This window comes from Scyliorhinus canicula, chromosome 13, assembly GCF_902713615.1.
Source record: "Scyliorhinus canicula chromosome 13, sScyCan1.1, whole genome shotgun sequence".
Classification (NCBI taxonomy): domain Eukaryota; kingdom Metazoa; phylum Chordata; class Chondrichthyes; order Carcharhiniformes; family Scyliorhinidae; genus Scyliorhinus; species Scyliorhinus canicula.
The window spans coordinates 38,944,678-38,960,122 of record NC_052158.1 but is presented as its reverse complement, the minus strand read 5'-3'; the positions used below and the strand labels follow the sequence as shown (position 1 = coordinate 38,960,122).

At 48.6% G+C, this 15,445-nt stretch overlaps 1 protein-coding gene across 1 annotated transcript in view; it reads left to right on the top strand.

Moving 5' to 3' along the window:
* LOC119975564 overlaps positions 1-2,699 on the top strand; it is an 87,598-nt gene extending 84,899 nt beyond the window's left edge. The window contains exon 12 of the mRNA XM_038815352.1: positions 1,504-2,699. Within this exon, the coding sequence (XP_038671280.1) occupies positions 1,504-2,048 (545 nt within the window). The 3' untranslated portion in view covers positions 2,049-2,699. The remainder of the gene's footprint in view (positions 1-1,503) is intronic.
* Positions 2,700-15,445: the final 12,746 nt, after the last annotated feature.

Genomic DNA, 15,445 nt, shown 5'->3' with positions numbered 1-15,445 from the left:
CTGTATACACTGGGGTCTGGGAATATATCTAACTGTACACCGTACCCAGTCTGTAATATCTGTTCACTGTACACACTGGGGCCTGGGAATATATCTAACTGTACACCATACCCAGTCTGTAATATCTGTTCACTGTACACACTGGGGTCTGGGAATATATCTAACTGTACACCGTACCCAGTCTGTAATATCTGTTCACTGTACACACTGGGGTCTGGGAATATATCTAACTGTACACCGTACCCAGTCTGTAATATCTGTTCACTGTACACACTGGGGTCTGGGAATATATCTAACTGTACACCATACCCAGTCTGTAATATCTGTTCACTGGGGCCTGGGAATATATCTAACTGTACACCGTACCCAGTCTGTAATATCTGTTCACTGTACACACTGGGGCCTGGGAATATATCTAACTGTACACCGTACCCAGTCTGTAATATCTGTTCACTGTACACACTGGGGTCTGGGAATATATCTACCTGTACACTGTACCCAGTCTGTAATATCTGTTCACTGTACACACTGGGGCCTGGGAATATATCTAACTGTACACCGTACCCAGTCTGTAATATCTGTTCACTGTACACACTGGGGCCTGGGAATGTATCTAACTGTACACCGTACCCAGTTTGTAATATCTGTTCACTGTACACACTGGGGTCTGGGAATATATCTAACTGTACCCCGTACCCAATCTGTAATATCTGTTCACTGGGGTCTGGGAATATATCTAACTGTACACCGTACCCAGTCTGTAATATCTGTTCACTGTACACACTGGAATCTGGGAATATATCTAACTGTACACCGTACCCAGTCTGTAATATCTGTTCACTGTACACACTGGGGTCTGGGAATATATCTAACTGTACACCGTACCCAGTCTGTAATATCTGTTCACTGTACACACTGGGGCCTGGGAATATATCTAACTGTACACCGTACCCAGTCTGTAATATCTGTTCACTGTACACACTGGGGTCTGGGAATATATCTAACTGTACACCGTACCCAGTCTGTAATATCAGTTCCCTGTACACACTGGGGTCTTGGAATATATCTAACTGTACACAATACCCAGTCTGTAATATCTGTTCCCTGTACACACTGGGGTCTGGGAATATATCTAACTGTGCACCGTACCCAGTCTGTAATATCTGTTCACTGTACACACTGGGGTCTGGGAATATATCTAACTGTACACCGTACCCAGTCTGCAATATGTTTTGAGGAATTTAATGCTGCAGATGTTATGGGCTGCATTCCTTTTCCAATTGTACACATTATGACTTGCATTCTCCGGAGCAAGTCTTCCCACTACCATTGCCAGGGAGGATGGAGAATCTTGTGCTCAGCCAAATGTTCCATTTACTGTAGCGAGACCGGAGAATCCCGCTGCCTTGAATGGACCTAGAATCCCACTTTGATTATTAACCTGTTTCCATGCACATTCCTCTGTTTAATATATTTATTGTGGTCTCCTTTTTATTTCCCCAGTTGCAGCTTCATTAACCCTGGATCCAAAGACAGCTCACCCTAGACTCACCCTGTCTGAGGATCTGACCAGCGTGAGTCATCGTGCCCAAAAATTACAGATTCCTGATAACCCGCAGAGATTTAATGTGTGTTCCTGTGTCCTGGGATCAGAGGGATTCACATCAGGGAAACATTACTGGGAGGTGGTGGTCGGGGACAAGACTGAATGGGACATTGGTATGACCAGAGAGTCAGCCAATAGGAAGGGAACGATACAATTGGGTGCTAGCAATGGTTACTGGACTGTGCGGCTGAGAAACGGGAATGAATACAGAGCCACTGAAAGCCCATCAGTCCTCCTGACCCTGACTGTAAATCCCAAGACCATCGGAGTTTTCCTGGACTATGAGGGAGGACAGGTGACCTTTTACAATGCTGATGGCATGTCCATTCTCCACACTTTCACTGACGCCTTCACTGAGAAACTCTTTCCTTATTTTTGGGCTGGGCCCTACAATGAGGGTAAAAATACTGCTCCCCTTAAACTGCGTCATTTTGAACCATAGATTCTTAACTGCGTCAGAAACAAAGGAAATTGATGGTGATATTAATCTCCCATGAGGGGGGGGAGAGAGAATCAGGGGCTGCCGGGGTGGGAATGGGAAGGTTGCAGCTAAATTTTCATGAAACGTGACCCAGCCCATCCTGTGTCACCAGTTTTGTGAGGTTGGGTTATGGGTCCATGTTCTGGTCTCTCAGTGTCATTTCACTAATCAATTAAAACTAATCTCAGTTTCACAGTCACCGTTACTACCTTTGGTTGTGGTAAACACCCATCTTGTTCACTGAGGATATCATCCATTGTTATCTTGTCTGGTCTACATGTGACCCCAGACACTCTGTGATATTGTTGACTCTTAGTTGCCCTCTGAAATGCCCACTTAGTTGTCAGGAGGAATTCTGGATGTGCAAGAAATGGTGTCCTTGTCAGCAACAACCACATCCTACGGAAGAATAAAACAACATTGATTGCGAGGCGAGTATCCGGCCTCTGTTCATATCTTCACCAAAGCTGCATATTTCCCTCTGTAACATTGTCTGATTTCCCCTTTCTTAGCTCATGTACTACTGAAACCCTCCTTTTTGCTTACCATAAGACCATGGGGCGGCACAATGATTAGCACTGTTGTCTCACAGCACCACGGATCCGAGTTCAATTCCAGCCTTTGGTGACTGTCTGAAGTTTGCACATTCTCCCCGTGTCTGCGTGTGTTTCCCCCGGGTGATCTGGTTTCCTCCCACAGTCCAAAGATGTACAGGTTAGGTGGATTGGCCATGATCAATTGCTCCTTAGTGTCCAGGAATGTCCAGGTTAAATTACGGGATTGTGGGTGTCAGGTAGAGTGGATCAGTGCAGACTCGATGGGCCAAATGGCCTACTACAGCACTGCAGGGATTTTACGAGATAAGACATCGGAGCAGAATTAGGCCATTCAGCCCTTTGAGGCATTTTTGTGCATCTAGAATCATAGAATCCCGACAGTGCGGGAGGCCATTTGTCCCATTGAGTCAGCACTGACCCTCCAAAAGAACACTAACTATATGTGATATTCCAACCCACTCCTCGCTGGGCTCTGATATTCTACCCTCCATAACATTGAGGTGATCCATACCTCTGCTGTCTGTATCTTGACTCAGGTATACTTCTCCAAGGGGTGGCAAGTGGCACAATGGTTAGCACTGCTGCCTATGACGCTGAGGACCTGGGTTTGAATCCTGGCCCTGGGTCACTGTCCATGTGGAGTTTGCACATTCTCCTCGTGTCCGTGTGGGTTTCACCCCCATAACCCAAAGATGTTCAGGGTAGGTGGATTGGCCATGCTAAATTGTCCTTTAATTGGCAACAAAAATAATTGAGTGTTCTAAATTTATTTGAGAAAAGGTATACTTCTCCAATCCGCCCCCCCCCCCCTTCCCCTCCTGTTCGCTGGCCCAGGTTAGATCTTGGTTAAGGAACATATTGATTTAAAACATTTTCATCCTTATTTTCATACCTTCCTGGCTCTTCCTCTCCCTGTATCTCTGCAATCTCCATTAATCCCACATCCCTCTGGGATAGCTACATCCTTCTACTTCTGGACTCTGTGGGGCCCTAACTTTGATGGATCTCTGAACTATTGTTGGTTCTGCCTCGGCCCCAAGCTCTGGGATCCCCACCCCCCCCCCCCCCCACTGCCTCACCACTGTGCTGTATTTCTCTATGTTCTATCTCTGTTTTCTTCTATTCAGATACACCTTAAAACTTACCTCATTGACTAATTGTTGGTCATGTGACGTGGTATCTCCTCACCTGATTCAGTGCCATTCTCTGTTTTATAATCCTCCTGGGAAGTGTGTTGATCATTGTTGAGATACTGCTGTAAAACCCTTTTTGTCTGTCCGGTCTTCTTTTCATCCACACCCTGCTGCCTGTCTTCTGGTTCAACATTGCTACACCACCTGGGATTTCTGTTTAAACTACAGATTTTAGGCAGAGTTGGAACCATATCATGATGGACCAAGCCAAGATATTCCCTTTAGGTTCTGTGGTAGGACCGGTGATGATGATTTGATAGATTTGGCAAGCAGCCACTCTGAAATCTACAATTTCCTATTGGGCCCAGTGATTGGTGGGGCCAGACAGAAAGTTATTGCAAGAAGGCGGATCTTGTGAAGGGAGTATGCCATATTATTTTGGGTGTGTGCTGTGACGAGATCCAAGTTCGAGGTAGCTTTTAAATCTCTCTCTCTCTGCCTGCTGATTTAGAGAGTTTTCTATAACCTACAGTTTCTGATTAGGAAATCGCTGGCTACGAAAGGCTACATCTGCAGCAAAGAACAATCTCATAACTATTAATCCCTTTTCAGTTTAAACCTTTGCCCCCCAAACCCCCATTCCATCACGTGTGTGCCTGTCTTCTGTGTGTGTGTGTGTGTGTGTGGGTGGAGGGTGGGTTTTGGGATTAGGTAGATTGTGGATCATTGGTCTGTTATTCATATAATCACCTTTTCCTCTTGTTATTAATAAATAGTTTGTTAACATTTTTACTTAGAAATCTGTTGTCTGCATCTCATTACTGCAGGGCAAAAATCTCTATAATTTAATAAGAATTATTTGTTAACTTATGTTGCTATTCCGAGTCGCAGGGTGTCTGGAACTGACCGTGTGCTCGCCGAGGGTGTTGTGACATGATTTTAATTATATTAAAGGCAATACATGAACACAAGTTGTTGTTGTTATTTTTAAAAATAAATTTAGTGCAACCAATTCATTTTTCTTTTCCCAATTAAGGGGCAATTTAGTGTGGCCCTATCCTGCCCATCTTTTGGGTTGTGGGGGTGAAACCCACGCAAACACGGGGAGAATGTGCAAACTCCACACGGACAGTGACCCAGAGCCGGGATCGAACCTGGGACCTCAGCGCCGTGAGGCAGCAATGCTAACCACTGCGCCACCGTGCTGCCCTAAGTTGTTGTTGTTATTAAGGGTTATTCTGGGCGGGAACTTTGTTTCCAGGTCGAGGATCAGATTTTGGGAGTCAGAAGATGTTTTTATTGCATGCGGAGCAATTCTAAATTGTGCATTGATTGTAGATGTTTAATTGTAATGTGGTGTTTTTCTGATAGAAGAGAAAGGACAACTTTCTGTATAAAACTAGACAAATACACAAAGACTGTCAATAAAAGGATAAATATAGGGCAGTAGACTTTTCACATGATTGTCAAATGGGTACCATGATTAGCAGGGCTGAGAGTGAATGATGCTTGGAGTAAGGGGGACAAGGGAGTGGGGGTAACCGGTAAGGAGGTGAGTATGTGGGCATGGCTATGAAATGGACATATTCTAACGGGAGATACCAGTGGACACAGCCAGAGAGTGGGTGTGGCAGGTAAAGAGGGTTATCATTGGAGGCTGCCAGGGAATGGACAGTACCAGAATGGAGCATGGTCAGTGGGCGGGGCCAGTAAGGAGGATTGTCAGTGGGCGGGGCCAGTAAGGAGGGCTGTCAGTGGGCAGGGCCAGTAAGGAGGATTGTCAGTGGGCGGGGTCAGTAAGGAGGATTGGCAGTGGGCGGGGCCAGTAAGAAGGATTGGCAGTGGGCGGGGCCAGTAAGGAGGATTGTCAGTGGGCAGGGCCAGTAAGGAGGATTGTCAGTGAGCAGGGCCAGAATGGAGGATGGTCAGTGGGTTGGGCCAGAATGGAGGATGGTCAGTGGGCGGGGTCAGTAAGGAGGACTGTCAGTGGGCGGGGCCAGTAAGGAGGATTGTCAGTGGGCAGGGCCAGTAAGGAGGATTGTCAGTGGGCGGGGCCAGTAAGGAGATTTGGCAGTGGGCGGGGCCAGTAAGGAGATTTGGCAGTGGGCGGGGCCAGTAAGGAGGATTGGCAGTGGGAGGGGCCAGTAAGGATTGGCAGTGTGTAGGGCCAGTAAGAAGGATTGGCAGTGGGCGGGGCCAGTAAGGAGGATTGGCAGTGGGCAGGGCCAGTAAGGAGGATTGGCAGTGGGCGGGGCCAGTAAGGAGGATTGGCAGTGGGTAGGGCCAGTAAGAAGGATTGGCAGTGGGCGGGGCCAGTAAGGAGGATTGGCAGTGGGTAGGGCCAGTAAGAAGGATTGGCAGTGGGCGGGGCCAGTAAGGAGGATTGGCAGTGGGTAGGGTCAGTAAGAAGGATTGGCAGTGGGCGGAGCCAGTAAGGAGGATTGGCAGTGGGCGGGGCCAGTAAGGAGGATTGGCAGTGGGTAGGGCCAGTAAGGAGGGTTGGCAGTGGGCGGGGCCAGTAAGGAGGATTGGCAGTGGGTAGGGCCAGTAAGGATTGTCAGTGGGCGGGGTCAGTAAGAAGGATTGGCAGTGGGCGGGGCCAGAAAGGAGGGTTCCCCCCCACCCCTGCCTCACCACTGTGCTGTATTTCTCTATGTTCTATCTCTACTTTCTTCTATTCAGATACACCTTAAAACCTACCTCATTGACTAATCGTTGGTCATGTGACGTGGTATCTCCTCATCTGATTCAGTGCCATTCTTTGTTTTATAATCCTCCTGGGAAGTGTGTTGATCATTGTTGAGATACTGCTGTAAAACCCTTTTTGTCTGTCCTGTGTTCACCTTTTCATCCACACCCTGCTGCCTGTCTTCTGGTTCAGCTGCCACAACATTGCTACACCATCTGGGATTTCTGTTTAAACTACAGATTTTAGGCAGAGTTGGAACCATATCATGATGGACCAAGGTAAGATATTCCCTTTAGGTTCTGTGGTAGGACCGGTGATGATGATTTGATAGATTTGGCAAGCAGCCACTCTGAAATGTATAAATTCCTATTGGGCCCAGTGATTGGTGGGGCCAGACAGAAAGTTCTTGCAAGAAGGCGGATCTTGTGAAGGGAGTATGCCATATTATTTTGGGCGTGTGCTGTGACGAGATCCAAGTTCGAGGTAGCTTTTAAATCTCTCTCTCTCTCTGCCTGCTGATTTAGAGAGTTTTCTATAACCTACAGTTTCTGATTAGGAAATCGCTGGCTACGAAAGGCTACATCTGCAGCAAAGAACAATCTCATAACTATTAATCCCTTTTCAATTTAAACCTTTTCCCCCCAAAACCCCCATTCCCATCATGTGTGTGCTTGTCTTCTGTGTGGGTGGAGGGTGGGTTTTGGGATTAGGTAGATTGTGGATCATTGGTCTGTTATTCATATATTCATCTTTTCCTCTTGTTATTAATAAAGTTTGTTAACATTTTTACTTATAAATCTGTTGTCTGCATCTCATTACTGCAGGACTAAAATCTCTATAATTTAATAAGAATTATTTGTTAACTTATTTTGCTATTCCGAGTCGCAGGGTGGCTGGAACTGACCGTGTGCTCGCCGAGGGTGTTGTGACATGATTTTAATTATATTAAAGGCAATACATGAACACAAGTTGTTGTTGTTATTTTTTAAAATAAATTTAGTGCAACCAATTCATTTTTCTTTTCCCAATTAAGGGGCAATTTAGTGTGGCCCTATCCTGCCCATCTTTTGGGTTGTGGGGGTGAAACCCACGGAAACACGGGGAGAATGTGCAAACTCCACACGGACAGTGACCCAGAGCTGGGATCGAACCTGGGACCTCAGCGCCGTGAGGCAGCAATGCTAACCACTGCGCCACCGTGCTGCCCTATGTTGTTGTTGTTATTAAGGGTTATTCTGGGCGGGAACTTTGTTTCCAGGTCGAGGATCAGATTTTGGGAGTCAGAAGATGTTTTTATTGCATGCGGAGCAATTCTAAATTGTGCATTGATTGTAGATGTTTAATTGTAATGTGGTGTTTTTCTGATAGAAGAGAAAGGACAACTTTCTGTATAAAACTAGAGAAATACACAAAGACTGTCAATAAAAGGATAAATATAAGGCAGTAGACTTTTCACATGATTGTCAAATGGGTACCATGATTAGCAGGGCTGGGAGTGAATGATGCTTGGAGTAAGGGGGACAAGGGAGTGGGGGTAACGGGTAAGGAGGTGAGTATGTGGGCATGGCTATGAAATGGACATAATCTAACGGGAGATACCAGTGGACACAGCCAGGTAGTGGGTGTGGCAGGTAAAGAGGGTTATCATTGGAGGCTGCCAGGGAATGGACAGTACCAGAATGGAGCATGGTCAGTGGGCAGGGCCAGTAAGGAGGGCTGTCAGTGGGCAGGGCCAGTAAGGAGGATTGTCAGTGGGTGGGGCCAGTAAGGAGGGCTGTCAGTGGGCAGGGCCAGTAAGGAGGATTGTCAGTGGGCGGGGTCAGTAAGGAGGATTGGCAGTGGGCGGGGCCAGTAAGAAGGATTGGCAGTGAGCAGGGCCAGAATGGAGGATGGTCAGTGGGCGGGGCCAGAATGGAGGATGGTCAGTGGGCGGGGTCAGTAAGGAGGACTGTCAGTGGGCGGGGCCAGTAAGGAGGATTGTCAGTGGGCAGGGCCAGTAAGGAGGATTGTCAGTGGGCGGGGCCAGTAAGGAGATTTGGCAGTGGGCGGGGCCAGTAAGGAGATTTGGCAGTGGGCGGGGCCAGTAAGGAGATTTGGCAGTGGGCGGGGCCAGTAAGGAGGATTGGCAGTGGGAGGGGCCAGTAAGGATTGGCAGTGGGTAGGGCCAGTAAGAAGGATTGGCAGTGGGCGGGGCCAGTAAGGAGGATTGGCAGTGGGCAGGGCCAGTAAGGAGGATTGGCAGTGTGTAGGGCCAGTAAGAAGGATTGGCAGTGGGCGGAGCCAGTAAGGAGGATTGGCAGTGGGTAGGGCCAGTAAGAAGGATTGGCAGTGGGCGGGGTCAGTAAGGAGGATTGGCAGTGTGTAGGGCCAGTAAGAAGGATTGGCAGTGGGCGGGGCCAGTAAGGAGGATTGGCAGTGGGTAGGGCCAGTAAGAAGGATTGGCAGTGGGCGGGGCCAGTAAGGAGGATTGGCAGTGGGTAGGGTCAGTAAGAAGGATTGGCAGTGGGCGGAGCCAGTAAGGAGGATTGGCAGTGGGCGGGGCCAGTAAGGAGGATTGGCAGTGGGTAGGGCCAGTAAGGAGGGTTGGCAGTGGGCGGGGCCAGTAAGGAGGATTGGCAGTGGGTAGGACCAGTAAGGATTGTCAGTGGGCGGGGTCAGTAAGAAGGATTGGCAGTGGGCGGGGCCAGAAAGGAGGGTTCCCCCCCACCCCTGCCTCACCACTGTGCTGTATTTCTCTATGTTCTATCTCTACTTTCTTCTATTCAGATACACCTTAAAACCTACCTCATTGACTAATCGTTGGTCATGTGACGTGGTATCTCCTCATCTGATTCAGTGCCATTCTCTGTTTTATAATCCTCCTGGGAAGTGTGTTGATCATTGTTGAGATACTGCTGTAAAACCCTTTTTGTCTGTCCTGTGTTCACCTTTTCATCCACACCCTGCTGCCTGTCTTCTGGTTCAGCTGCCACAACATTGCTACACCATCTGGGATTTCTGTTTAAACTACAGATTTTAGGCAGAGTTGGAACCATATCATGATGGACCACGTAAGATATTCCCTTTAGGTTCTGTGGTAGGACCGGTGATGATGATTTGATAGATTTGGCAAGCAGCCACTCTGAAATGTATAAATTCCTATTGGGCCCAGTGATTGGTGGGGCCAGACAGAAAGTTCTTGCAAGAAGGCGGATCTTGTGAAGGGAGTATGCCATATTATTTTGGGTGTGTGCTGTGACGAGATCCAAGTTCGAGGTAGCTTTTAAATCTCTCTCTCTCTCTGCCTGCTGATTTAGAGAGTTTTCTATAACCTACAGTTTCTGATTAGGAAATCGCTGGCTACGAAAGGCTACATCTGCAGCAAAGAACAATCTCATAACTATTAATCCCTTTTCAATTTAAACCTTTTCCCCCCAAAACCCCCATTCCCATCATGTGTGTGCTTGTCTTCTGTGTGGGTGGAGGGTGGGTTTTGGGATTAGGTAGATTGTGGATCATTGGTCTGTTATTCATATATTCATCTTTTCCTCTTGTTATTAATAAAGTTTGTTAACATTTTTACTTATAAATCTGTTGTCTGCATCTCATTACTGCAGGACTAAAATCTCTATAATTTAATAAGAATTATTTGTTAACTTATTTTGCTATTCCGAGTCGCAGGGTGGCTGGAACTGACCGTGTGCTCGCCGAGGGTGTTGTGACATGATTTTAATTATATTAAAGGCAATACATGAACACAAGTTGTTGTTGTTATTTTTAAAAATAAATTTAGTGCAACCAATTCATTTTTCTTTTCCCAATTAAGGGGCAATTTAGTGTGGCCCTATCCTGCCCATCTTTTGGGTTGTGGGGGTGAAACCCACGCAAACACGGGGAGAATGTGCAAACTCCACACGGACAGTGACCCAGAGCCGGGATCGAACCTGGGACCTCAGCGCCGTGAGGCAGCAATGCTAACCACTGCGCCACCGTGCTGCCCTAAGTTGTTGTTGTTATTAAGGGTTATTCTGGGCGGGAACTTTGTTTCCAGGTCGAGGATCAGATTTTGGGAGTCAGAAGATGTTTTTATTGCATGCGGAGCAATTCTAAATTGTGCATTGATTGTAGATGTTTAATTGTAATGTGGTGTTTTTCTGATAGAAGAGAAAGGACAACTTTCTGTATAAAACTAGACAAATACAGAAAGATTGTCAATAAAAGGATAAATATAAGGCAGTAGACTTTTCACATGATTGTCAAATGGGTACCATGATTAGCAGGGCTGGGAGTGAATGATGCTTGGAGTAAGGGGGACAAGGGAGTGGGGGTAACCGGTAAGGAGGTGAGTATGTGGGCATGGCTATGAAATGGACATAATCTAACGGGAGATACCAGTGGACACAGCCAGAGAGTGGGTGTGGCAGGTAAAGAGGGTTATCATTGAAGGCTGCCAGGGAATGGACAGTACCAGAATGGAGCATGGTCAGTGGGCAGCGCCAGTAAGGAGGGTTGTCAGTGGGTGGGGCCAGTAAGGAGGGCTGTCAGTGGGCAGGGCCAGTAAGGAGGATTGTCAGTGGGCGGGGCCAGTAAGGAGGGCTGTCAGTGGGCAGGGCCAGTAAGGAGGATTGGCAGTGGGCGGGGCCAGTAAGGAGGATTGGCAGTGGGCAGGGCCAGTAAGGAGGATTGTCAGTAGGCGGGGCCAGTAAGGAGGATTGGCAGTGGGTAGGGCCAGTAAGAAGGATTGGCAGTGGGCGGGGCCAGTAAGGAGGATTGGCAGTGGGTAGGGCCAGTAAGAAGGATTGGCAGTGGGCGGGGCCAGTAAGGAGGATTGGCAGTGGGTAGGGTCAGTAAGAAGGATTGGCAGTGGGCGGAGCCAGTAAGGAGGATTGGCAGTGGGCGGGGCAGTAAGGAGGATTGGCAGTGGGTAGGGCCAGTAAGGAGGGTTGGCAGTGGGCGGGGCCAGTAAGAAGGATTGGCAGTGGGTAGGGCCAGTAAGGATTGTCAGTGGGCGGGGTCAGTAAGAAGGATTGGCAGTGGGTAGGGCCAGTAAGGATTGTCAGTGGGCGGGGTCAGTAAGAAGGATTGGCAGTGGGCGGGGCCAGAAAGGAGGGTTCCCCCCCACCCCTGCCTCACCACTGGGCTGTATTTCTCTATGTTCTATCTCAACTTTCTTCTATTCAGATACACCTTAAAACCTACCTCATTGACTAATCGTTGGTCATTGGACGTGGTATCTCCTCATCTGATTCAGTGCCATTCTCTGTTTTATAATCCTCCTGGGAAGTGTGTTGATCATTGTTGAGATACTGCTGTAAAACCCTTTTTGTCTGTCCTGTGTTCACCTTTTCATCCACACCCTGCTGCCTGTCTTCTGGTTCAGCTGCCACAACATTGCTACACCATCTGGGATTTCTGTTTAAACTACAGATTTTAGGCAGAGTTGGAACCATATCATGATGGACCAAGCCAAGATATTCCCTTTAGGTTCTGTGGTAGGTCCGGTGATGATGATTTGATAGATTTGGCAAGCAGCCACTCTGAAATGTATAAATTCCTATTGGGCCCAGTGATTGGTGGGGCCAGACAGAAAGTTCTTGCAAGAAGGCGGATCTTGTGAAGGGAGTATGCCATATTATTTTTGGTGTGTGCTGTGACGAGATCCAAGTTCGAGGTAGCTTTTAAATCTCTCTCTCTCTCTCTGCCTGCTGATTTAGAGAGTTTTCTATAACCTACAGTTTCTGATTAGGAAATCGCTGGCTACGAAAGGCTACATCTGCAGCAAAGAACAATCTCATAACTATTAATCCCTTTTCAGTTTAAACCTTTTCCCCCCAAAACCCCCATTCCCATCATGTGTGTGCTTGTCTTCTGTGTGGGTGGAGGGTGGGTTTTGGAATTAGGTAGATTGTGGATCATTGGTCTGTTATTCATATGTTCATCTTTTCCTCTTGTTATTAATACATAGTTTGTTAACATTTTTACTTATAAATCTGTTGTCTGCACCTCATTACTGCAGGGCTAAAGTCTCTACAATTTAATAAGAATTATTTGTTAACTTATTTTGCTATTCCGAGTCGCAGGGTGGCTGGAACTGACCGTGTGCTCGCCGAGGGTGTTGTGACATGATTTTAATTATATTAAAGGCAATACATGAACACAAGTTGTTGTTGTTATTTTTAAAAAATAAATTTAGTGCAACCAATTAATTTTTCTTTTCCCAATTAAGGGGCAATTTAGTGTGGCCCTATCCTGCCCATCTTTTGGGTTGTGGGTGTGAAACCCACGCAAACACGGGGAGAATGTGCAAACTCCACACGGACAGTGACCCAGAGCCAGGATCGAACCTGGGACCTCAGCGCCGTGAGGCAGCAATGCTAACCACTAGGCCACCGTGCTGCCCTAAGTTGTTGTTGTTATTAAGGGTTATTCTGGACGGGAACTTTGTTTCCAGGTCGAGGATCAGATTTTGGGAGTCAGAAGATGTTTTTATTGCATGCGGATCGATTCTAAATTGTGCGTTGATTGTAGATGTTTAATTGTAATGTGGTGTTTTTCTGATAGAAGAGAAAGGACAACTTTCTGTATAAAACTAGAGAAATACACAAAGACTGTCAATAAAAGGATAAATATAAGGCAGTAGACTTTTCACATGATTGTCAAATGGGTACCATGATTAGCGGGGCTGAGAGTGAATGATGCTTGGAGTAAGGGGGACAAGGGAGTGGGGGTAACCGGTAAGGAGGTGAGTATGTGGGCATGGCTATGAAATGGAAAAATCTAACGGGAGATACCAGTGGACGCAGCCAGGTAGTGGGCGTGGCAGGTAAAGAGGGTTATCATTGAAGGCTGCCAGGGAATGGACAGTACCAGAATGGAGCATGGTTAGTGGGCGGGGCCAGTAAGGAGGGTTGTCAGTGGGCGGGGCCAGTAAGGAGGATTGTCAGTGGGTGGGGCCAGTAAAGAGCATTGTCAATGGGCAGGGCCAGTAAGGAGGGTTGTCAGTGGGCAGGGCCAGGAAGGAGGATTGTCAGTGGGCGGGGCCAGTAAGGAGGATTGTCAGTGGGCGGGGCCAGTGAGGAGGATTGTCAGTGGGCGGGGCCAGTAAGGAGGGTTGTCAGTGGGCAACGCCAGTAAGGAGGGTTGTCAGTGGGCGGGGCCAGTAAGGAGGGTTGTCAGTGGGCAGGGCCAGTAAGGAGGGTTGTCATTGGGCTCTGGGCCAGTCAAGAGGGTTCTCAGTGGGTGGGGTCAGTAAGGAGGATTGTCAGTGGGTGGGGCCAGTAAGGAGGATTGTCAGTGGGCGGGGCCAGGAAGGAGGATTGTCAGCGGGCAGGGCCAGTAAGGAGGATTGTCAGTGGCCGGGATCATAAGGAGGATAGTCAGTGGGCGGGGTCAGTAAGGAAGACTGTCAGTGGGCGGAGTCAGTAAGGACGACTGTCAGTGGGCGGAGTCAGTAAGGAGGATAGTCAGTGGGCAGAGTCAGTAAGGAAGATTGTCAGTGGCCGGGATCATAAGGAGGATAGTCAGTGGGCGGGGTCAGTAAGGAAGACTGTCAGTGGGCGGAGTCAGTAAGGACGACTGTCAGTGGGCGGAGTCAGTAAGGAGGATAGTCAGTGGGCAGGGCCAGTACTGGGTTGACAGTGGGTGGGGCCAGTATGGACGATTGTCAGTGGGCGGAGCCAGTAAGGAGTGATGTCAGGAGGATTGTCAGTGGGCGGAGCCAGTAAGGAGTATTGTCAGTGGGCAGGGCCAGTGAGGAGGATTGTCAGTGGGCGGGTCTAGTAAGGGGAATTGTCAGTGGATGGGGCCAGTAAGGAGGATTGTGAGTGGGAAGGGCCAGTAAGGAGGATTGTCAGTGGGTGGGGCCAATAAGGAGGATTGTCAGTGGGTGGGGCCAGTAAGGAGGATTGTCAGTGGGCGGGGCCATTAGGGTTGTCAGTGGACGGTGCCAGTAAAGGATGATTGTCAGTGGACGGGGTCAGTAAGGAGGACTGTCAGTGGGTGGGGCCAGTAAGGAGGATTGTCAGTGGGTGAGGCCAGTAAGGAGGATTGTCAGTGGGTGGGGCCAGTAAGGAGGATTGTCAGTGGGTGGGGCCAGTAAGGAGGATTGTCAGTGGGTGGGGCCAGTAAGGAGGATTGTCAGTGGACGAGGCCAGTAAGATGGTCAGTGGGCATGGCCAGTGAGGAGTATGGTCAGTGGGCAGGTTTACTAAGGTGGGTTGTTAGTGGGTGGGACCAGATAGGAGGAGTGTCAGTGGACGGGGCCTATAATGATCATCAGTGCGCGGGGACAGTAAGGTTTGTCAGTAGGCGGGGCCAGTAAGGAGGGTTGTCAGTGGGCAGGGCCAGTATGGAGGATTGTCATTGGGCGGTGCTCAGTACTGGGTTGTCAGTGCGCGGAGACAGTCAGGAGAATGGTCAGTGGGTGGGGCCAGTAAGGTGGGTTGCTAATGGGTGGGGCCTGTTGGGAGGACTGTCAGTGGGCGGGGCCAGTAAGGAAGGTTGTCAGTGGTGTGGTAGTATGACTAGGGGTATTACGGTACCTGGGAGTGGGAGCTGCTATTGGTGCAGAGGGATCGCTGCCCATTGGCCCAGATATCGTGTTTCTCCGTATTCCTCTTGGCTAAGAGGGAGGTAGCTCCGCCTACGAGACGGGGTGTAAGAACCCGTGTTTCCTAGCAGCCAGGCCATTTTAGTACGTCTGCTGCCGGGCTCACGTCTTCCTGATTAAAGCCTTTTGTTTCGGACTTCACCGACGTTTCGTGTCCATTGATTGTGCATCAAGTGGATGGGGTCAGTCAGGAAGATTGTTAGTGGGCGGGGCCAGTACTGGGTTGTCAGTGGGCGGGACCAGGAAGGAGGACTGTCAGTTGGTGGGGCCAGTAAGGAGGATTGTCAGTGGGCAGGAACAGTACTGTGTTGACAGTGGGCAGGGCCAGTATGCAGGATTGTCAGTGGGCGCTCCCAGCAAGGAGGATTGTCAGTGGGCATGTCCAATACTGG